Below are 19764 nucleotides of genomic sequence, written 5' to 3'. Positions count from 1 at the left end.
AAGCGAAGTAATTTTTTTCTTTCGATACATAAGATTTCATTTTTCTCCTGAAAAAAATTGCCAATATACAAAGAGTGCGACACCAATGTTTCAGGGATTCTTTTAACTGATTTAGAAACCTTTTCCCCTCCAGCTTTCTCGTGTTTGAGTGGCTGACGATATTGTATTCAAAATAAAGACACTTCACAAAACAAATATACATTGATAATGCAACGGAAATGAGAGGTACACGGGATTGTTTTGAATAAGAAATCGTTTTTTATTTGGAAAAGAACAAGAACTTTATGTTTTTGGTCGACTGAGCTCAGGGTGGAAAATAAACGTTAATTTCAATTTTGCAATATCCCCTTTAGATCCCCCTGAATAGGATTACGAAGTTATTTAAGTAAACCCAGTAAAAATTTATAATTTCCGCAGAGAACAAAACTCTCTTATGAAGCAACCCTTGTTAAAAATGCTGCCATAATTTGCCTTGGAATCAATAGTTAATTGAATGTTCGTATGTAATACGAATAGTATTTCGCGGAAATGAATAAATCGACGTATAACAGCAAACAGTCAAATTTCTAGGTATTCTCAAATCCACGTAAAGCATGCAGTATGAAATTCATTGCAAATGCTTGGTACATTCTAGTAGATCTATGGAGTCTCCTGCTATTAAGAGGTTTTTGTAATTAAAGATCTACGGCATTATTTGGTAACCCGCAAACTAAGCAGTATATATACACTCCTGCTTACATTCAATTTGGAGCAGATGTACCATTATTCAGTCAGACTCGGTCTGTGATCAATAAACATTTACTGCATTAGTGCGGCACGTAAGCAAGTGTAACAATTGATAATATCATGAAGCTAAGCATTCCATCCAATCAACTCAACATCTAAAATAATACTAGAGCTTTGATCATTGAAAACGTTTAAAATATATTCGAACGCAGTGCATCCAGTATGTATTTAGTAAACCTTCGAAATATGCTTAGAAATATTGATAAATAGTAATACAGATGATAAAACTAATAAATTATTATACATTTTAGACTGACAATCAATAGGTCAGTGTTTGTTCAGGATTAATTCATGTAAAAACGCCTTTGCATAAAACCTTGTAATTCTCACCAACAAAAAATCCCAGAATCAACTTTAATCCATAAATTAACTCTGTTTGCTCTCTGAAAGCATATGCTTTGAATGTTTCACATATGATTGCAGCTGAAAATTGTGCCTGAAACTTGTTAACGAAAATATACGCATTTTGTTGATTGTGAAAGAGCAATTTTGAAATATAAAATTAAATTAAAGGGCTTTAAATTACGCAACGGATTTAAATCGCGAAAAAAACGACGTAAATCCGTTTAGTTATTTCATTGATCTCCAGTCATTATATGCACACCAAGTCGAAGTGTCAAATATTTTCCTATATGGTTCGAGCTAGTTGGCGTTAGCTTGGGGTAGTTTGGGTTTGTTTTAAATTTAGGTTGAGTTTTAAATCGGCGGTGAAAAGCATCAAAGTGATTTTTATTAATTTAGTATTTTCTTAGTGATATCTCGTACAACTTCACTTAATATTGAAATTTTATGTATACAGTTTTGCCTAAACTTTTTCATTCGTAATCGCAAGAACACTACGTCAACATTTTCCTAACTTTCCTGTAGTGATAATAAAAAATGCCACTTCAATGCCTGATAGTCAATTTTCCTGCCTAAAATAATTTAAGCTTTAATAGAGTTGTAGTTGAGTATTCCATTGACTAAAAGGATTCCGCTACATTATAAACTGAAATGAAAGTAAATTTTCTTTTGCGAATTGCTTGATGGTAATCACCCATGCAAAAGTATCCACCAAAATTGCCAGAAGGGAAATGCACAGAACAAATTCAATAAAAGTTTTCGTTGGAAGCCTGAAATCTGGCAAAATAATTTTGCCTTTTAAAATGTATACAACATTTCCTGAGGCTAAAAATGAAATAAGGCAACTATTATTTTGTCCAACTTAGAAAATTAATTTAGCTGTCTTGGAAACGAAGTTTGCTCCTTTTGCTATTGTCGTCAATTAACTTGCACTTTTCGTAAAAGACAGAAAAATCACTTTTTCAGTTTGCCTACAGCAATAACTTCGTTCAGTTACAAAACAACATCGACCTGACTTTCAAACTTCGAAAGCAAATGCTAACTTTAAATTGTTGATAAACCACGTCAATACATTTTAAAACATGTATCGTCCTATAGACAGTTTATAATGCAGGTCTTTGTAGCATTTAATACACTTTAAAATCCACACAAAGGCTGGGTGTTTTGATTAATGATTTTTGCAACCTCATTCCGTTAATACATTCAATTATTTTATTAATACCTCTTTACTTAAAGCTGATTTGATCACGTATAGGTCGATAATATTTGAATATACGGTGAATGGCACATGTATTGTGCATTTTCGCCATACAACTCCCATTTTGAAATTTAATTTTGCCACATATTCATAAATGGCGTCAATTTCCTAATTGCAACTCAAACTCAGTGGCATGAAAACAGGGCAACGATCTCAAATATAAGATTACTAAACTCATGAATAACATGAAAGCATCAAAGGAGCTGACATCGGGATAAATTAATTAAAAATTAAGTAAAAAAATATTGAACCAAAGCTTGGAAACTCCAGAGGGACTCATATACCTAAGACCCAACCGTGAATATTACCATTAAAGCAAAAATATGGAACAGCAACAGTTGAAAGCTTAAAAGGAATGCTCATTTTAAATCCAAGGGGTAAAAAGTGTTCAACTGTGAAGTGCAGTCAATAAAATAACTTTTCTATTCCACTCACTTTTCTTTGCGTCCTGTGAGACAATTCACAGCAGCATATCTGCAGTACAACGTCTTAATCCCAGTGCAGAAAACAAACAAATCTTGTGCAAATTATCCAGGGAAAAGTTGACAAATCTCACTTTTAAATAATGCATATTCTTTTCCCGATGAAAAATTTCAACCGTTGTGAGAAGAGTATTTGGTGATTTATATTAAGTGCTGTTGAATTGAGCACCGGCAAGATCATATTGAAATCTTGTGGTACGCCTGAATTCTAATTTTAAACTTGCACTGTTTCCAGAGCTTGACTTTAAACGCTAACTAATAATCTAACGCCCGCATATAACTGAAACAAATTTTGTCAAGGTAGCTATCTCTTTGAAGCTACAAGTTTTCATTAGTTGTCAAAGGCACGAATACCTAATTAGCGTTTGTTAAACTTCACTTGTAGCACGGAAATTTATTTCAGATATTGCTTATTAACCATAGGGTAAATATCCAGAAATAACAATTCCCTTCCATGTACAAAGTTAGCCATCCAATCCAACCCCATGCCGTCAATGAAAGCGCTTATTGACGAATAAAAGCGAGAAATAATTAATGACTTAACAGATGTAAGTCTGCTCGACTCAGGAAGTTTTGATTAATTTATAATTGAGGAAGGGTTTCGAACGTGCCAGTTTCCAAATTCTGGCAAGAAAAACTTTTGGATGAAAACTAGCTCGTTTGGTGCAAAATTTTGAACTTGACAGTTAAAATCAACATCGATTTCAAAATATTGCTCAACGGATTCGAAGACTTCTATTAATTATGCGCTACTTGTGTAATATAGGTAAATATGCCCCAGATTTTTGGTATGGAAAAAGTCCCCCCTATTGAATCATATAAATTATAGGTAATTCCCAATCGGTTCTTTAGGGTCACGCTTACATTAGGGATGTTAAACTTCCAACGCACACGAGACTGAATATTGTCCCAGAGCTTTTAACATTTTTCGATATCGACAGAAAATACCAACTTTCCGGTAAAAGCTCCGGTAATATTTGATAGAATTTTAATTCCACCTAATTTATTCAGCACAGTTGAAAGGTTGAGACTGGATAATTTAAGGAAAGTTCCACTTGTATATGATTCTTTATTCAGGAAGTCGTATAATTAATTAATTTTCCAATTGACCTCAAACTACTGAAAATAAATATTAAATGTTTCCCAGCCAAATCGTTTATTTATTCTTAACGTTTGTTATCTTAATATTCCTGTGGGCGTTTGTTTTAAAGCTAAGCTAAATTGTGCAAGCTTTTCGCTTTTAGAAAAATTAATAATTAATAATATATGCAAAGCGCAAATTGTAAAATAAACACTTAAATAAAATAAATGCCCCTCAACTAACGCTTTCAAATACATTTCAGTGTCATTTAAGTTTGCAAAACGTTATTATTATTTCCATCAACTGCATGCGGAGTTACAAAAATGAAGAATTATGGATCCAATTAATACAGTCGATTAAAAAAATCCAGAACAAAAATACGTCATTATGAATTTAGGTAGAAAACATGATTAAAAATACATTCAGTTCTATTAGCAATACAATTTTCCGAAATAAATATTTATGCTGAAAATTTGTCTTTTTGTTTTGTTTTGATTTCATATGCCGAAATGTTATTTATAATTGATACGTTAATATTTTTGTTGAATAAATGAGTTCTGAAAACGTTGCGGTGTGTGTTTTAGTTAGTCCGTTGGCATTAACTTGAACAATGGAAATATTATTGAATCCGTGTGCTTTTTAGTGCACAAAAATACATTTGAATGTTGGGAGCTAATTAATATAAATTAATATGTATGTTCAATTGATACTAGGATTTCCTGGTAAAAATGCGCGAACTTTTCAAGGACGCACGTGCTTTGCTGAATTACCATTTGAAAAGGTAAATAATAAACCCCTAATAGTATTAACGTGATTAAACTTGGTAATCTGTTTAATTAATTTGATTGAGTCGAGATTCTGCGGAGCAAGAAAAGCACACATCTTTGAGACATTTTCAAGTTTTAATTACTAACTGGCCCACTTCTCACAAGCATTGAATAAACCTCTAGGTGTCTTTATGTCGAATTGCTAAATGGAACTGCCACTGAAATAAATTCAATTCCATAACATTTGCAGCACTGCGCAAATAAATGTCATTAAATAACGTGTAATGTTACAAAGGAGTATTAGTTTACGGAAGCTGATACATCGCTATTCATGCGTCAAGATCTAGGTGACACTTGAAACAAGATCAACTTGATTAGAGAGCAGAGCAGTTGGAGCGCTGCTTCATAATCCGCCCTAACCCACGAGGAATTTCTTGTTCACTTAGAAAATTTCTTACTTGCACAAGTTTCGGAATTTTCGAAATATTTCTACGGAACCTGATGCGGGTATGGCTTCCTCATGATGCTTTAGAAATTCAAGCCGAGCAACGATTTGATCAAGCTTGGAATGACAAAGGGGGGCATTTTGTAAATAGTATATCACGTTCTATTACGATATTGTTTAGCATGATTAAACCCGATTCTTAAAAGCAGCGCTTTCGAGAAAAGTAAAAAGGGTAGGATCGGAAACGAAATATCTGTGGAAATAAATTAGAATCCGTTGCGAACATGAAAACATTTTTAGCGGATATTGATATCCTGTTAACTGGCCATTTTGTGGAAAATCTACCTTCTATTCATTGACCATGAAAAATAAACGAAAAGCCATTGATTTTTATCGCTGCTGTTATGCGAATACATCAGTATTCGAAACGTTTTTTTACACAATGAAAATCATTGTTTAACTCAAGTTGAAAGAGGAAAATCTGCTGTATATTTCGTACAGCCACATGAAGCGGCACTTCATTTCTATCGTAACTGTGGCTCATACGAAACGCACAGAAAAGAACCAAATAGCTAATGGCCTCCAAGAACGAAATGCTGTCTAATAAATTTATCCGGCAACAGTACAAAAATCTGCAGACCAATATAAGAAAAATGTAATGTTGATGGGTCACGATGGACAATCTCTCGGGAATTACACAAAAGCAGACACACAGAAAAGTTGAACACTGTGTGACATATGAAGCAAAATTTATTCCACCGAATTTATATTCTCTGTTTTAGATTTACTTAATAAAATTGAGTTTCCTGTTTTCTGAGTGTGTTTAAAGTCATCTGAAGGTATTTGAATTTCGAAGCCTATTATTTGACTACGGCCTGGATTCGCTTGTTACATAAACATGAAAAGTTGAAATCAGATCTCGTCATTTTCTGCCTGTCCTTGCTCTGTTTGTGAATATTTATAACATCACTATTAGCATTTAGCTGCAGGCAGGGTTTTAGCTTTTCAACTAATTAGTAAATTCCGTATACATGGTGGCAAAACCGAGAGGTCAAGAGAGATTGCTTATAGTAAACCATGCATGCATTCTCTAATGTATCAAAACAATAAACAGTCAACCCTTCGTATGAATATAATCCCTTTACCGACAGCCATAGGGCAGGAAAATCTTTTTGTAGGGACACCTGTGTGTTCTCTGGTTTGCAACATAGGAAGAAGCAGCTTTGCCACGATGTTAAAACGCAAGCGTACATTCCATGTACAATTTTAACAAAGCGCGTTAACCGCATCGCTTGCGGCTATACATTTTGTTTAGGAAAGTTGTTCCAGCCATTGCAGTGAATTTCACCCTATGTTCATATATTTTCGACAGTCCTCTGCAGGATATTTGTTTGCTCCTATTGTGGCTCGAATTCACTTCTCCACAGTTTAACTGCTATTTTACCCGAACAAACCTCAATTAAAAACCATGACCAGTAACTTGGCTTTTATGTCACCAGAATTACTCATTAACAGCGATATAGTGCCTATTATAGACGCAATTTCCTTAATTTTACTTAGCTTTCTTACACAAGACAAATAGTAGCAAAAGTATCCATATCGCAACAAATGATGGGTTTTTCACTTCAATGTTAAAGAGGCCGGTATCATTGAAGGCAAATATTTTGTTTGAAAAAGTCCAAGCAAAGTCAAAAGTGGAAACAGTCGACAAAAAAGTGTCGTATTGAGGAAAATCGATTAGCCTCATGGAATCAATGTGGCTGGTCCAGCTCAGAGAAACCTGGATTCCTTTGCGAATCGCCTAACAAGCCCAGATTACTAAACTTGCTGTTCTAAGAATCCTGAAAAGACTTAAGTTCTAAAAAGTCTGAAAAACCCTTAATGGCATTGTCACATTTTTCTTCTCCTTTCCTCAGTTACATCTTTTCATTCCTATCTTTACTTATTTTTATGTGTATTTCAACAGAAACACGATTCTGGAACAAAATACAACCTCTATAAAATCCCAATAAAAAACGGGTCACCAAACCACTAATAAATAAATAACGAAAATACTCGCGTAAACCTTATTTCACACTTAAATAGACATTTTAACCTTCCAGCTAGTCAACAGTTACCGTGTTACCATATTGCAGGGGAAGTTTCCCCCGTACGCTTTATCAATGGTTAATGAAACTTTCGAGCCAAAATCAATCAATTTCGGAAACTTTGACGACACATTATTATACTTTTCTAAAACTACAGCATTTTGAACATTGCCGCAAAGGAAGTGTATACAAAATTCATGAGAACTGGAAAATCATTAATGACTTCGGAAATTAAGAACTTTTGCGCAGAACGTCTAGTTTATAAATAACATAGTTAAATTAATAAAACTTACTGGTAAGTTAGAAAGCGGAGGACCTGTTGAGGCATTGGAAGCAGAACAGTGATATTTTATGCATATGAAATTCTTACAGCTGTTTAAGTGTTATGGAGGAAAACCAAGCTAAATTTTTAAGAAAGGAACATCGACCTATTGGTTCTGAATTGATAATTGTCTTTGCAAACATTCACCCGGTGAGTTGATGCGAAAAGTACACTAAGTTGACTAAAACTGTGGAAACTATCGTCAGTTTCAATTCGGTAAATGTACAGGATATGAAGCAGATCGTATTCTCAGATTATTTTGCAATTAACTTTCTAGAACACCAATAGTACAAATAAACGAATAAAATGAAAAAAGTTTTGCTTACCTTATAATGTTCAACGTAGGGAAGAGAGTTGTTGTTGCCGGAGGACAAAACCTAGAAATAATAAATAAAGTTATAAACGGGGAAACTTTATATTTGTTTTTAATTTACCATGAACCGAGAAAATATGGAAAGTTGTGTACGTAAATTCAAGAAAACAATTTTAAAACTTCATTATTTTTCATTTACTTCAACCTGAATTTTTATTATATTGTTAAGACGCAAACATGCTTTGTAGTTGACAGAGATGATTCTTACGGGTAAATAATTCCAGTTCTCTATTTTAGGCACAATTATGCAATCTTAAGATTATTCCATAGCGGATGCACCGTTTTAAGGGTTTATACCATCTGTGCATTCGAGCTAAGAGTGCAAAACGCCAAAATAGTGCAACAATTTCCATGATGCTGAACAACTCTAAGTACAGATTAACACACTGGAAAGGTATAAACTCATTAAAAAATTACTTCCAGTCTTAACTACCGATTTTTAATAGGGCAAAGTTTATACCGCTATAAAAAACCTATTATTCGAATTTATATTTTAACGGAAAAGAAGGGGAAATTAAAGCTGCTCTTCCAGCTTGTTAACGTGAATTTTACTGCAGCATAATATGGCTTTCATAACAGTAAACTCAACAAAAACACTTCAGTGTGCAACATTAAAAGTTGGAATAGTCCTCAAGTTGAACGTGTGTCATTCTCTTGGGATTTTTAACTTGTTACTGTATTAGCAGCAAAACCAACCAATAGCAACATATATACGAACATGAGCAAATTTAATGTTCTCAAACATTGAGAAAATTTTTAATTAAATTGTATACTAGAGAGAGACGGTACAACCTCAGTGGTAAGCAATTTGGTAAATCTAAGGGGACTTTCCTAACAAACAACCCAATAGTAACGACTGCAAGAGGAAATCTGAAGAAATAGAGTACCTGCAAAGCAAACAGGACAACTATGGACGAGATTTCAAGCAAATTTGTAGAGCTTATCAGATAAGAACATTGCCATTCTGGTCAACCTGTTTAATGCAGTCTAAACCTGAAGAATGGCTTCTCTCAGCTTGTTCCAGTCTTCTTTAAAAAGCCAACGCTCAACAGTGCGCTGACTATCGAACAATAGGTCTAATACGCTAAAAGCTCTTCTTAAAATTATTCACCAGCGAGTATACGGAAAGCTGGAACAAGACGCAAGCGAAACTCAGTTCGGTTTTAAAGGCGAACTTGGCACAAGAGAAGCGTTGTTTCTGGTTAATGTGTTTAGGTCAGCGTGCCAATCACTCTACATATGCTTCATACATTACAATAAGGCATTTGCTAAAGTTTAGCAGCAGCGGTCCACGGAAGTTCAGAAGTAAAAATGGAAAAATATCATAAGCATCTTAAAAAAAAATGCAGGTGTTAAAGTCGGAAAATAACAATCCACCAAAAGAGTTTAAACAGGCACCTGCACTAAATAATGCAAAAAACAGCAGTAAATATGTGGCCAATATGTTGAATCAAAAACTCACCGGGAAGAAACAAATGTAAACTGCAATAGAGTTGAGATGATTTTGGAATTTACTGTGGTTCTACAATCTCTTCTCTTCCTTACAAATCAAATCTTTAAATATGCTACTACTAAAATTCCGAAAGAATCCAGATAAAAAATCGCACGAGTAGTTTTTTCTAATTAATGTAAACACCAGCGATAGATTGAAGATAAACGAAACGCTGACAGAAATAATTAACTTTTATGGATACATAATGTCTTATTCCACAAACTGACCCAATCCGCATAATAACAGAATGACTAAATATGCAATGTAGCGATCCAAGTCATACATACTAAGTATATTAAAAGTGTACCCTAAAAGCGCCCCAAAAAAGGTTCAGTCCCATTGCGTTGGAGCTTTGAATATGGCATAACTGAGTTGCTAATTATTATACAAATCACGCATTTCATATAGCGGAAGCTATTTCGAGATATTAATTTCGGGCACATATAAGCAAGACTTGTTTTTGTTCCTTATTAGACACCCCTAAATCTGGCCCGTGATATGACCACTAACGCTAAATGACTAAAATCATGAATGAATCAAAAAAATAACATTACAATATGAGGTTTGCAAGGTTTAGAGGAACTATAAAAATATAGTGTTTCCTTTGATGCGACGCAGATTGACTTAAAAAGTCGCCAACTCATATAACAGATATTTCCTGCTCACAAGTAACTGCTTTCTAAAACCATACGGGCTTTCGAATTGAAACTATTGAAAATTTTTTGCTGATTACCATGTCATCTGGCGGCCGCCGAACTAAGCGAGTTGTGGAATCAATATTTTAAAAGAAAACCATGCAGAAACTCTACAGATTTTAAGCTCCATATTTTATTTGGCTTTGGATTGGTTTGAGTCCGAACTGAAGCATATAATATAAGCAAGCATATAAGACGTAAAAATCGTTTTTGGAGTAACATTTTTAATGACTGCAACACTTAATAACTGCTTGAAGCTGTAGGCAAATTGCGCAAGGAATAATTTCCTTTTCCATCTGAGTGATTGAAAAATGTATTTTGGAGGCCCACGCGCAAATTTCTCAGCCGCAGACATTCTTTTGAAATTTTAATATGCCAAAAACCCATTGAGAAATTATCATTCTTGTCACTTCCCTGTGATTTAATTGCAAATAAAGTCATTAATAGCAGCTGCATTATGCTAAATATAAGGCATAGAATGAGGAAATCTTGCTTTATTTTCTTGGCGTATATTCTATTAATTTATGGACGAATTCAAAAATCAGTCAGTGTTTTATGTAATATTTGCGATAGCTCTGATCATTCTGATCATCTGACTGATATGATGTATTTGTCAAAGAATAATTAAAGATTATCATAATTGTATTGAGAAGATAAATGATCATAATCATAAACCAAGCCTTTTAGCTGGCAGATTAAAGTTAAGATATAATCTGAATCCTTAGACATAATGCTTCGAAACACGTGGAGAAAATCCTTAAAAGCTATTAAATTTCATTTTGTTAGCAACGAATATCCGGGAGACTTAGAGAAGTAAAACGCCTCTATAGAGAAATACATCAAAGCACCTGTAGGTAAAATAAGCCTCCAGATTAATCCAAAAAGGAGACAATAATCAACTTGAAGCTGAATAAATTGGTTAAACTAGTGCATTGGAAAATGCCTTTTTATCATTGAATGCCCGATCAAGCCTTATACAAATCAGGTGTTTATTTAGCGTGTACCCTGATAAACATATTCATAAAATGCAATTTCCTTGTCTGCTTCCCTTGAACTGGGAAAAGATAAGCATATGGGTGAAAAAGTAGTAAACTTACAATACATCAAAAGCGGATTTAGAAAGATTACAGAAAAATAACCAAGATAATAATCTCATAATAATGGGTGCCATATGCTCGTTGCATGTTTTCGAGGAGAAGTAAACAACCCGAGTGCATGCCTGAATGCTGACAGCACTAGAAAAGCAGCAAAATACTCGCTAAAATAAATTTATAAAGAAGGATAAATCTTTGAAAGCGCAGGATTTTGGGGTACCACCCATTGGATTTGAATGGTATAAAAAGATTAAAATGATCCTTTGCCACTCCCTCAGAGAACGCACATTGGGCGCTAGACGACGCCTCTATGCTGACGTCGAAGTATAAAACGATGCCAGAGCCCAGCCTCCAATTTTGTGAAAATAATTATCATACGAAATCGAAACTGGCTAGCAAAAAAATCAGTCCGCGAGAAAAAGTAAAACTTTATTAGGCCGCAGGACGGATCTGTACAGCTTGGGACTGTGTTGTGCCGTTGCTTTGTGCCATTTCGGGCTCGACGAGTAAATATAAACAAGGGAGGGGAGACGCGAATAGAGTAAGGAAGCTTACAGTGTTGTACTCAGTTTTGCTCTATTGGAGAGGAATATTACTTACTTATATGTATAAGTAATATTTCCGACTGATGAGGGTGGCGAATTTTCATATTTTCAATGTTCCCTAAAATAACTCAAAAGATTAATATTTCTTGAAAATGTGAAGAATCCAACTGAGCCAAACGGACTTTTTCAGTTTAAATGATAAATCTGAAAGTGATTCAAAGCAGGCACGTCAAAAACAAGCGAAAAAAAAATCTCAGTCAAACCTTCGTTGTCTCCATGAAGTTCTACGTTCATTTCCTCTCCAAACTCACCAACTATTCTCAAAACTGGCAACGTTTTCAGTCTTAAGGAAATCGAAAAAATCGGAGGTATTATTATTAAGAAACACACTCGCTCAGCGCTTGCCATTAAAACTTTCGACTTATTTTCAACTTGAGTAAATCTAATTAGAAGTTGAAGTTTGAAAGGAGCCGTTCTGCACATATGAAGAGCAAATTAAAATCTTGTTACTCTAACATCTTAAAATATATCCGCGGTGCTTTAATGAACACATCTAGCCCATAATGAATATAATAACAGCAGAAATTACTATTTTAAATACTGACGGCGCTATGTTGTAAAAGCTCCAAGAAATTAAATTAAAACAAAACGGCAATATTAAACTAAGGGCGCAAACTGATTGAGGCAAAATAAACCCGGTAATTTCGGCATCCATGAAGTAATTGGGTTGTAACCTCACATTAACCAGATGCATCTGGTTAGATTTTTCTATGGAAGCAACAATCGATCACAGTATGTGTACATTTGCAGGCTCGTTCATCAATTACATAGAAATCTATGCGTAGCATCCAGAAAAAATATCAGGACAAAAGGTTATACTTGTTTAGTCTGAAATTAAACGGCACTGTAATTTAAAATTCAAAAATCTTTTAGCATTTAAGGCGGTAATTACAAGAAAACAACGCAAACGAGAGAATAATTGATAGTGAAATTATCGTTACGAAAATGGACTCCTTGTACTAGTAAATCCGGAAAGTTCTCGTGTTTTGGGTGTTAATAACTGATAGTCATATTATAAATAAGCAGTTGCACTTAGAAGAAGCGGTAAAAAGTGGCTTAATTTGCAGGGATATCGGCCTGAATTTCCTGGTAAATTTATAAACGGTGGACTGTTTGTCATTAATGCATCGATACAAAACAATGTTGCTCCAAACAAATCGGAATTTCTTAATGACTGGTTCAGTTCATCTATTAATGCCTTTATTTGTAACTATTAGTATATTCTACCCAATTCGCAATTATTGGGTTGCAATTTCTCCTTCTATATCTTAATCTATATTTAAGCTGCATCTAAAATAGCAATTTTTTTTCAAGTGACTAATAAAGAAATATCACGAATTCACGAAGCCCTTCCGGTTGCATTCGGATGATGGCCTTAGAAAATTCAATATTTCTCCTTTGCTTCGTGGGATTTTTTCGTGGGAACGTTAACATTGATACGTGAAAAGACCGTTGCACAATAAACGGACTCAGATAGCAGTTGCGCCGTAAATATTTCATCGCAACCCACTCTAGTTTCCAATGAGTTTGGCAACATCAAGCTAATGAAGAGATACAGATGCTGTTTACCACTAAGAGACTTGGTGCAGAATGGACTCCAGTGGGAAATGATAGTGAAAAAAAAAACGAAAAAGTTGGAAACTATAGGAATGCTTCTGCAATGTTTCAAAGATCGACAAGAACTAATTTTTCTTATATACTTGAAATAATCAGGAAAATTTCCAGTTCCGAACCCCAATAAGCACAGAACTTTTTGTTCCCTCCGTTTAGGCTGGTCCAGTCAGGATCAATAAATCATAGCGTTATTAGCGGCCCACCTGAAATGTCACGTAAGCTTTCAAGCATCATTTGAAAATATGAACGCTTCAGAATGGTAAAAAAACCTCTATGATAAAATGCATTCTTTGAACACCAGCACACACAGTCGAATGTACATAAGCTTGTAAATATTTGACGCAAGACGCTCTCTGTTAGCTGGTTATGCCCAAGAAGAACTTTCACTATTCAAATCGCATGATAAAGCGGCATATTAAAGATAGACGATAGAAATAATTCGATTCCAAATTGGAGTTTTACAAAGCTTGAGATCACCAAGAAAAATGTGACATTTTCTGGGCGCAAACCAGGAAAGAACCGAAAAGAGGCTTTCATTCAGAATTTATCCATTTTCATATGACACCCATTAGCACTACTTTTGGAAATCGCTTCGGGACTCCTAACTGTCAGCTCAATTTAGGCCCCATTTTCAATGGCCATCTTGGGAAATTTTTCGAAACACCACACACCTCATAGACGTGCCTGTAGCTGTAAAATAAGTATTATGCCCCGTTTATTCATCGGCAAATGTTACCACTGAGTGTTCCCAATGATTATTCACATTATTTTTGAGACAAATTCCCTGTTTGCGATATGCTCAAACTTAACTACGAAAGTTGAATAATTTGATGTAAATAAGGCTTTGAAATAGTCTAGAAATTAAAATCCTAAAGCGTAAAAAATGCGTCCCGGAATACTTTAAATCCCAATATCGGATTGTCGGAAAGGTGATTTAGGCTGGGAAAATATATATATAGGCTGCTCCATTCTGTGCGATGCACCAGTCCTGATTTATAGAGAGGTTAGTCTAATCCTTAGGCGCCCCTGGCTCGCTATAACTTTAAATTTGTACATCCACCATTCACGTCACATGCACGTACCCAATATTTTTGGATTTAATCGCCAGATTTTCAACACGATTAAGGCCTGCAAATCCTTCGCGATCCCCTTAGATTTGACCGAAATTTGTTGGAAATAACTTATGGGACATTTGTGTAAATATGCCGCACAGTCCGGATTAGGAAACATTAACATCTAAATTAGAACTTGAATGAAAACGAGCGGACTTCTAACATTTTTGCGGAATAAATCCTTCTAACTAGTTGCTTAAGCCAATAACGTTATTTTAACAATGACGCTCGTGTAACATAGAATATTTTGCACGTTATATTCCCTTGTGGAAGTTAATAAATAAATAATTTATGGCAACATATACACACTGATGTGAACGGCAATTCTTCGGAACCCGCTAGGGTAGTAATATCATAAGAAACTTAAGATGCGAAATTTAGTAAGCAGCTTCCCATAAAAATATGCAAATAAAAAATTAAGATTTACTGGTTTACCAACAGCTGAATGCATCTTCAAGTTGCTACACCGTGCCACACGAGTGAGTGATAAATCGGCAATTCATAAAACTAAAAGGCAAATTACAATATTATGACTTTTAAGAGTTCATAAACATTTAATGAGCAAATACCGTTGACGTTACTTCAAACGGCCGTTGCGTCTTTATTTATCTGAAGCAATAAAATTAAAAGTAGTCATAAAATATCTCCATGTTCCATATATTTGCATCCAAAGTGTACCGTGGAATATCGTGCCACTGCCAATAAAGGAGCATAATTTACATTTTGCAGGGGCCTTGGGTAATGTCCTATGAATGGCGATAAAAGTTTCTCTTTCCTGCTGCAACACGCCACAACCAAACGTAGGGACGGCTTAAAAATATTGTCAAATAAATGTATATAAATTGCCTTAACTTTCGAATTTACTTTTAAAGGCAACAATTCTAAGAAATATCCACTTACTGGCCATAACTATCACTTAACAGCTCCAATTGATATTAGAACAAGTGTTATCAAATAGCATCTTTCCAGCAACATTGCGAAAATTTTATGCAAATAATCCGTCCATTAAAAATTAACTGGGTTTGCGTTTCTTATGCAGTTTTCTTCCGAGAAAAGTTACTACAAGTTGACTTGTTAAGCTTTTTCTTTAATCCGAAACTTAAAGTCGTTTTGATAAAACTTAATTAATTTACTCCTTACTTAATCTCCAAAATTGTAATTTCAAAGGCTTAGACATCCAAGTCGTTAAAGACAAGCATTGTAATCTAATAATGAATCTCTAAGTGAAATTTACACACCGCCCAGAGTAAAAATGATACTTTGTACCGAAACCAATCCGCTTGTGTACATTTCGGCCCAAGATTATTAGTACTTGAACGTATTAAATCCTTTACACACTCACAAAATGTGCAACACGAAACTTGTTTTCGTTTCCCGTTTAAATCAACACTTTTCAGTAGTCTATCGATCGAAAGCTTGTTAAAAGTTGCTTGCAAAAATTTTCACTTAGATATTTCTAAATTATTAAATTCGGCAGTCAGGTCACGTTAAAGGCTTCAGAACACAATTTAAGATCCTATTAATCAATTGCTTTAATATTGCTAAATTAAACAAAAATTACCCGTTCCGACATTTGCATAATGGAAATAATCAATGAATAATTTACTCACTTTATTTAGTCAGATTACATATATTTCCTTAAAACACAGCCGAAGAAATTAATGAAACACAAAATACCATAAAGAGAGGATTCGTTCAATTATTTCCAGTCTAATGGAAAACTTAATCAATCACCAAGTCGACACGTCCTCACTTCAATAATCTGCGTTTATTTCTGATTAAATTGAGTCCCTAAAAACGACAGAAAAGTCTCATTTTCAATCTGAGAAAATACCGACTAAATTAAATATGTTTACTATTGAAAAGATTTACATCCAAGTAGCCCAAAACCCTGAATCTTCAGATAATGGTCTTTCCAAACTCATCAAGATGGTTCTTTTCAAATGCTGATAAAATGTTCCGAACCTTTATAAAATAAACTGTCTTGTTGCTACAAGACTGCTATCAAGTATTTATGACCGAAAATTGCGACACAGGATACCTAATAAATAAATATTTCAGTGAATTGAAAAAAGGGAAAACAAAAGAAAACCGAAAGTTCTATAAAACAGTCAGCCTTGTTTGCTTTCAACGAGGACAAACTAATTTATTTGTAGCGGACTTGTCATTATTCTTTATAAATATATAATTAATTATAGGCTATTTGGTCATTGAGTTTTAATTCAACCTTTAAATCGGTTTCGTTTTTGATTTGATCCACCTTAAATAAATTATTGGCGGAATAAAAAATGGCTTATCTACAACATTTTTATATACTATATTGATTAGAATGATCGTAAACAAGGGCTTGGAAATTTCAAAAGTGCATATAACAGCACTTTAAATCAAAGCTGAGTTCTGATCAATTTAATCATCTTAATTGGTCTGTTCCCTTTTTTGATCTGATGTCGTATGTTGCTCCCCGACTTATTTAACTCGATTTGAAGTTAATCTTCCGGTATTTATTACTTTCCAATATCCAGAAGTACCACTTAAAATCCATTCAAGAGCGAGACCGTTTTACGTTGAAACGGCTTTTCAATTCAACTTGAAAAATAACTGAGCCTTATTTGGACAGTTTATTTTTGTTTCGTAACAAAACATGTTCTTGTATTGAGTTATGTTGGAATGCACATGATATATATATATATATATATGTGTTATTGAGCTAAGACGTACAAAATTTGCATACTACGAATACCGTCAAAATGAACAAAAATTCGGAAATATTAATACGAAAAAAGTATTTTTAGCTTCCAAAAGCTGAAGCTTAGCTACGGGGATGATTCGAAATTCTATTCGCTATTCGAAAGGTATTTTTAACACTCCAAATTTCACTGGAATTAAAAAAGATCAATTTGCCCAATGAATATTTGAAAAACTACACACAACATTCAACGGATCGGGAATGGGAAAAGCTCTATTAAACCTGTTCAATTAACTTTATTTAATAAAATATAATAGCTGACCAGAAATTAAAATGTTGCAGTTTTCAATAATGGTCGGCAACATGAATGCGCTCTGGGTTAGTCAATAAGCAGCCGATTTTCCGCAGAGCATTTTGTTATTGTTAAAAATAATACGCTGGAGTCAATAGAAGTGGAAAATATATTGATGAAATTTCGGATTTTTAACCCGCTACCATTGCAATATGCGGAATTTTCGAATAACGAATAAATCTAAGATTTTACGCCTGTGTTGTGATGAAAACAATTTAACCTGAAGTAATAATACAATTTTTGTAAATAGCCCACAACTGTTACGATTCGGTCATTAAGTGGTGTTAAGGAAATTGCTGCTTTGTATGTTAGATACAAAATTAATTTATCTAGCAACAGAGTTCCAGAGACCAAGCCACTATGGCTGACTGTGAAAACTGAATTTAGTATTCTGCAACGGGGCTTAAAGTTACTGTTATTGCTAAAATGTTTAACTATTAGGACAAAGCTAAAGTCTGGCCGCTTCGAGCTCTGCAAACTTTGCTAATCAGTTAATGTTCATCTTCTGCCATTATTTAACAATTAGGTACGTGGTCTACCTGCTGTGTATATAATTTGCTAAGCGAATGAAGAATTAGCTAGTTGAAGATGTGATCCAATAGACATGGGGACCAGCTGGAGAAAAATGTTCCCGATCAATTTGCCAGCCATTATTTAGTGTTATGTTCAGTGTTGAGTAGTTAATGTGAATAAAATATGGCCACAACTCTCCTCTTAGTGTAGATGAAAATAATGTTACATTTCTAAAAACAATCTGCAGAATCTTGTCAAAAAAGGCTAGGGGCGGGTAACGTTTTAAAAACAAATTCTGTTTATCTTAAGCAATGATAATTTCCAGACGATTTGTTTCTCCCATATCACCTTATTCTCCCCAATATTTTTATATCCCAAACATCTGGTCTAAATTCAAAACACGAGTTTCGTATTGCGGAAATCGATTCGATACCGGCTGACAAAACCTTCTCCGAATATATCAAACCACATCTTCTTTTAAAGTCGTTTTTCCGGGCAACTTGACAAAACAATTTGCATCGGTTATTAGGTGGTTGATTTAGTGACGTCTGGAATTCCTCGTGGTTCTTTTATAGATGAAAAAATGTAAGGAGAAGAAATATTGGGTGAAAGATTTAGACGTTATTATGACCGTCTCAGTTACAAGAGAAAATTGAGTTGAGGAAATATTGTGATTGTTTTTAGAATTATTTTTTATTTCTGTTTTACTTGTGTCAAAAATTATTTGATTTGAAGTTCAACAAATTTCAAGTGTTTATTTTTCTCTGGTTGAAGCGAAATTCTTCCCGACAAATCATTTCCATATCCTTCGCACGTCGAATATCTGCAAACCCCAGCGTTGATAAACAACAACTTTTGTTGTGAGCATTTTGAAATCTATGTGGTTTTATCTTAGATTTAGGGGATTTGCAGTCACGAAATCTTAACTACCATGCCGGAGAATCAATTTTTACATACTCTTCCAGGTATCGTTGCACACGAGAATTTCAAATTTGGCTTTGATCGGATTGCCAGTTAAGCGTATAAATGCGTAAAAACCTTGACTGAAGTTCTGCTCTAAACGAGAAAGAATTTTCCCAATCTCCCTTTAATTTAATAATCTAACGTGACTTTTCGGCACTTTTTGCTCTCCTGCTTTTTCCTGTTGAAAGACCACACCAGATAAAATGCTCCTGATGAGCACGATTATTTGTCAACGTGATGGGCCGCAAAATATGAAAGCGTAAAATATGAGAATGCTCTGTCCGGCGGAGGCTTCAATGACAGGCTTTTAGCAGTCTTGAGTTTATAAAGAAAAGTCGGGCAATTTGAAAAATAAAAATAAAGGGGCAAGAATTTTATTTCGCTTCAAAATGGTCGCTTAAAATGTTTTCCCTTCTTTGATCCCGGTTCTGTTTTAGTCGGAAAATGCATTAACTTTCATATTCCATTCTTTATGCCGAGATGTTAGTTGCTCGTTATTACTTTTTGCCGCGCATATTTAAATTGTTCTGTTCATACGCAGGACGAAAATTAAGACTCTGTTTGCAAAAAGCTTTCAGAATGCCCTCTTATCGATTGACTATTCAAATGAACTATAACGATCAGATCTAGATTGTTGATCGGAAATTGATTTTTCCACAATGTGTTTGCCTGCCAAATAAAAATTAATTATGGAC

The 19764-nt window shown here is 34.4% G+C and overlaps 1 protein-coding gene across 3 annotated transcripts in view; it reads right to left on the bottom strand.

The window, feature by feature from the left end:
- LOC109532942 (cytotoxic granule associated RNA binding protein TIA1) overlaps window positions 1-19764 on the bottom strand; it is a 98200-nt gene that overhangs the window by 28898 nt on the left and 49538 nt on the right. For all 3 annotated transcript variants that reach the window (XR_007282460.1, XM_048670564.1, XM_048670563.1), the window contains exon 3: window positions 7897-7947. Coding sequence is in view for 2 of the 3 variants with exons in the window: in XM_048670564.1 (XP_048526521.1) it covers window positions 7897-7947 (51 nt within the window). In the remaining variant the exon portion in view is untranslated. The remainder of the gene's footprint in view (window positions 1-7896; window positions 7948-19764) is intronic.

This window comes from Dendroctonus ponderosae, unplaced genomic scaffold, assembly GCF_020466585.1.
Source record: "Dendroctonus ponderosae isolate FM_Combo_2020 unplaced genomic scaffold, Dpon_F_20191213v2 Dpon_F_20191213_1, whole genome shotgun sequence".
Taxonomy (NCBI): Eukaryota; Metazoa; Arthropoda; class Insecta; order Coleoptera; family Curculionidae; genus Dendroctonus; species Dendroctonus ponderosae.
This window is presented reverse-complemented; position numbering and strand designations above follow the sequence as displayed.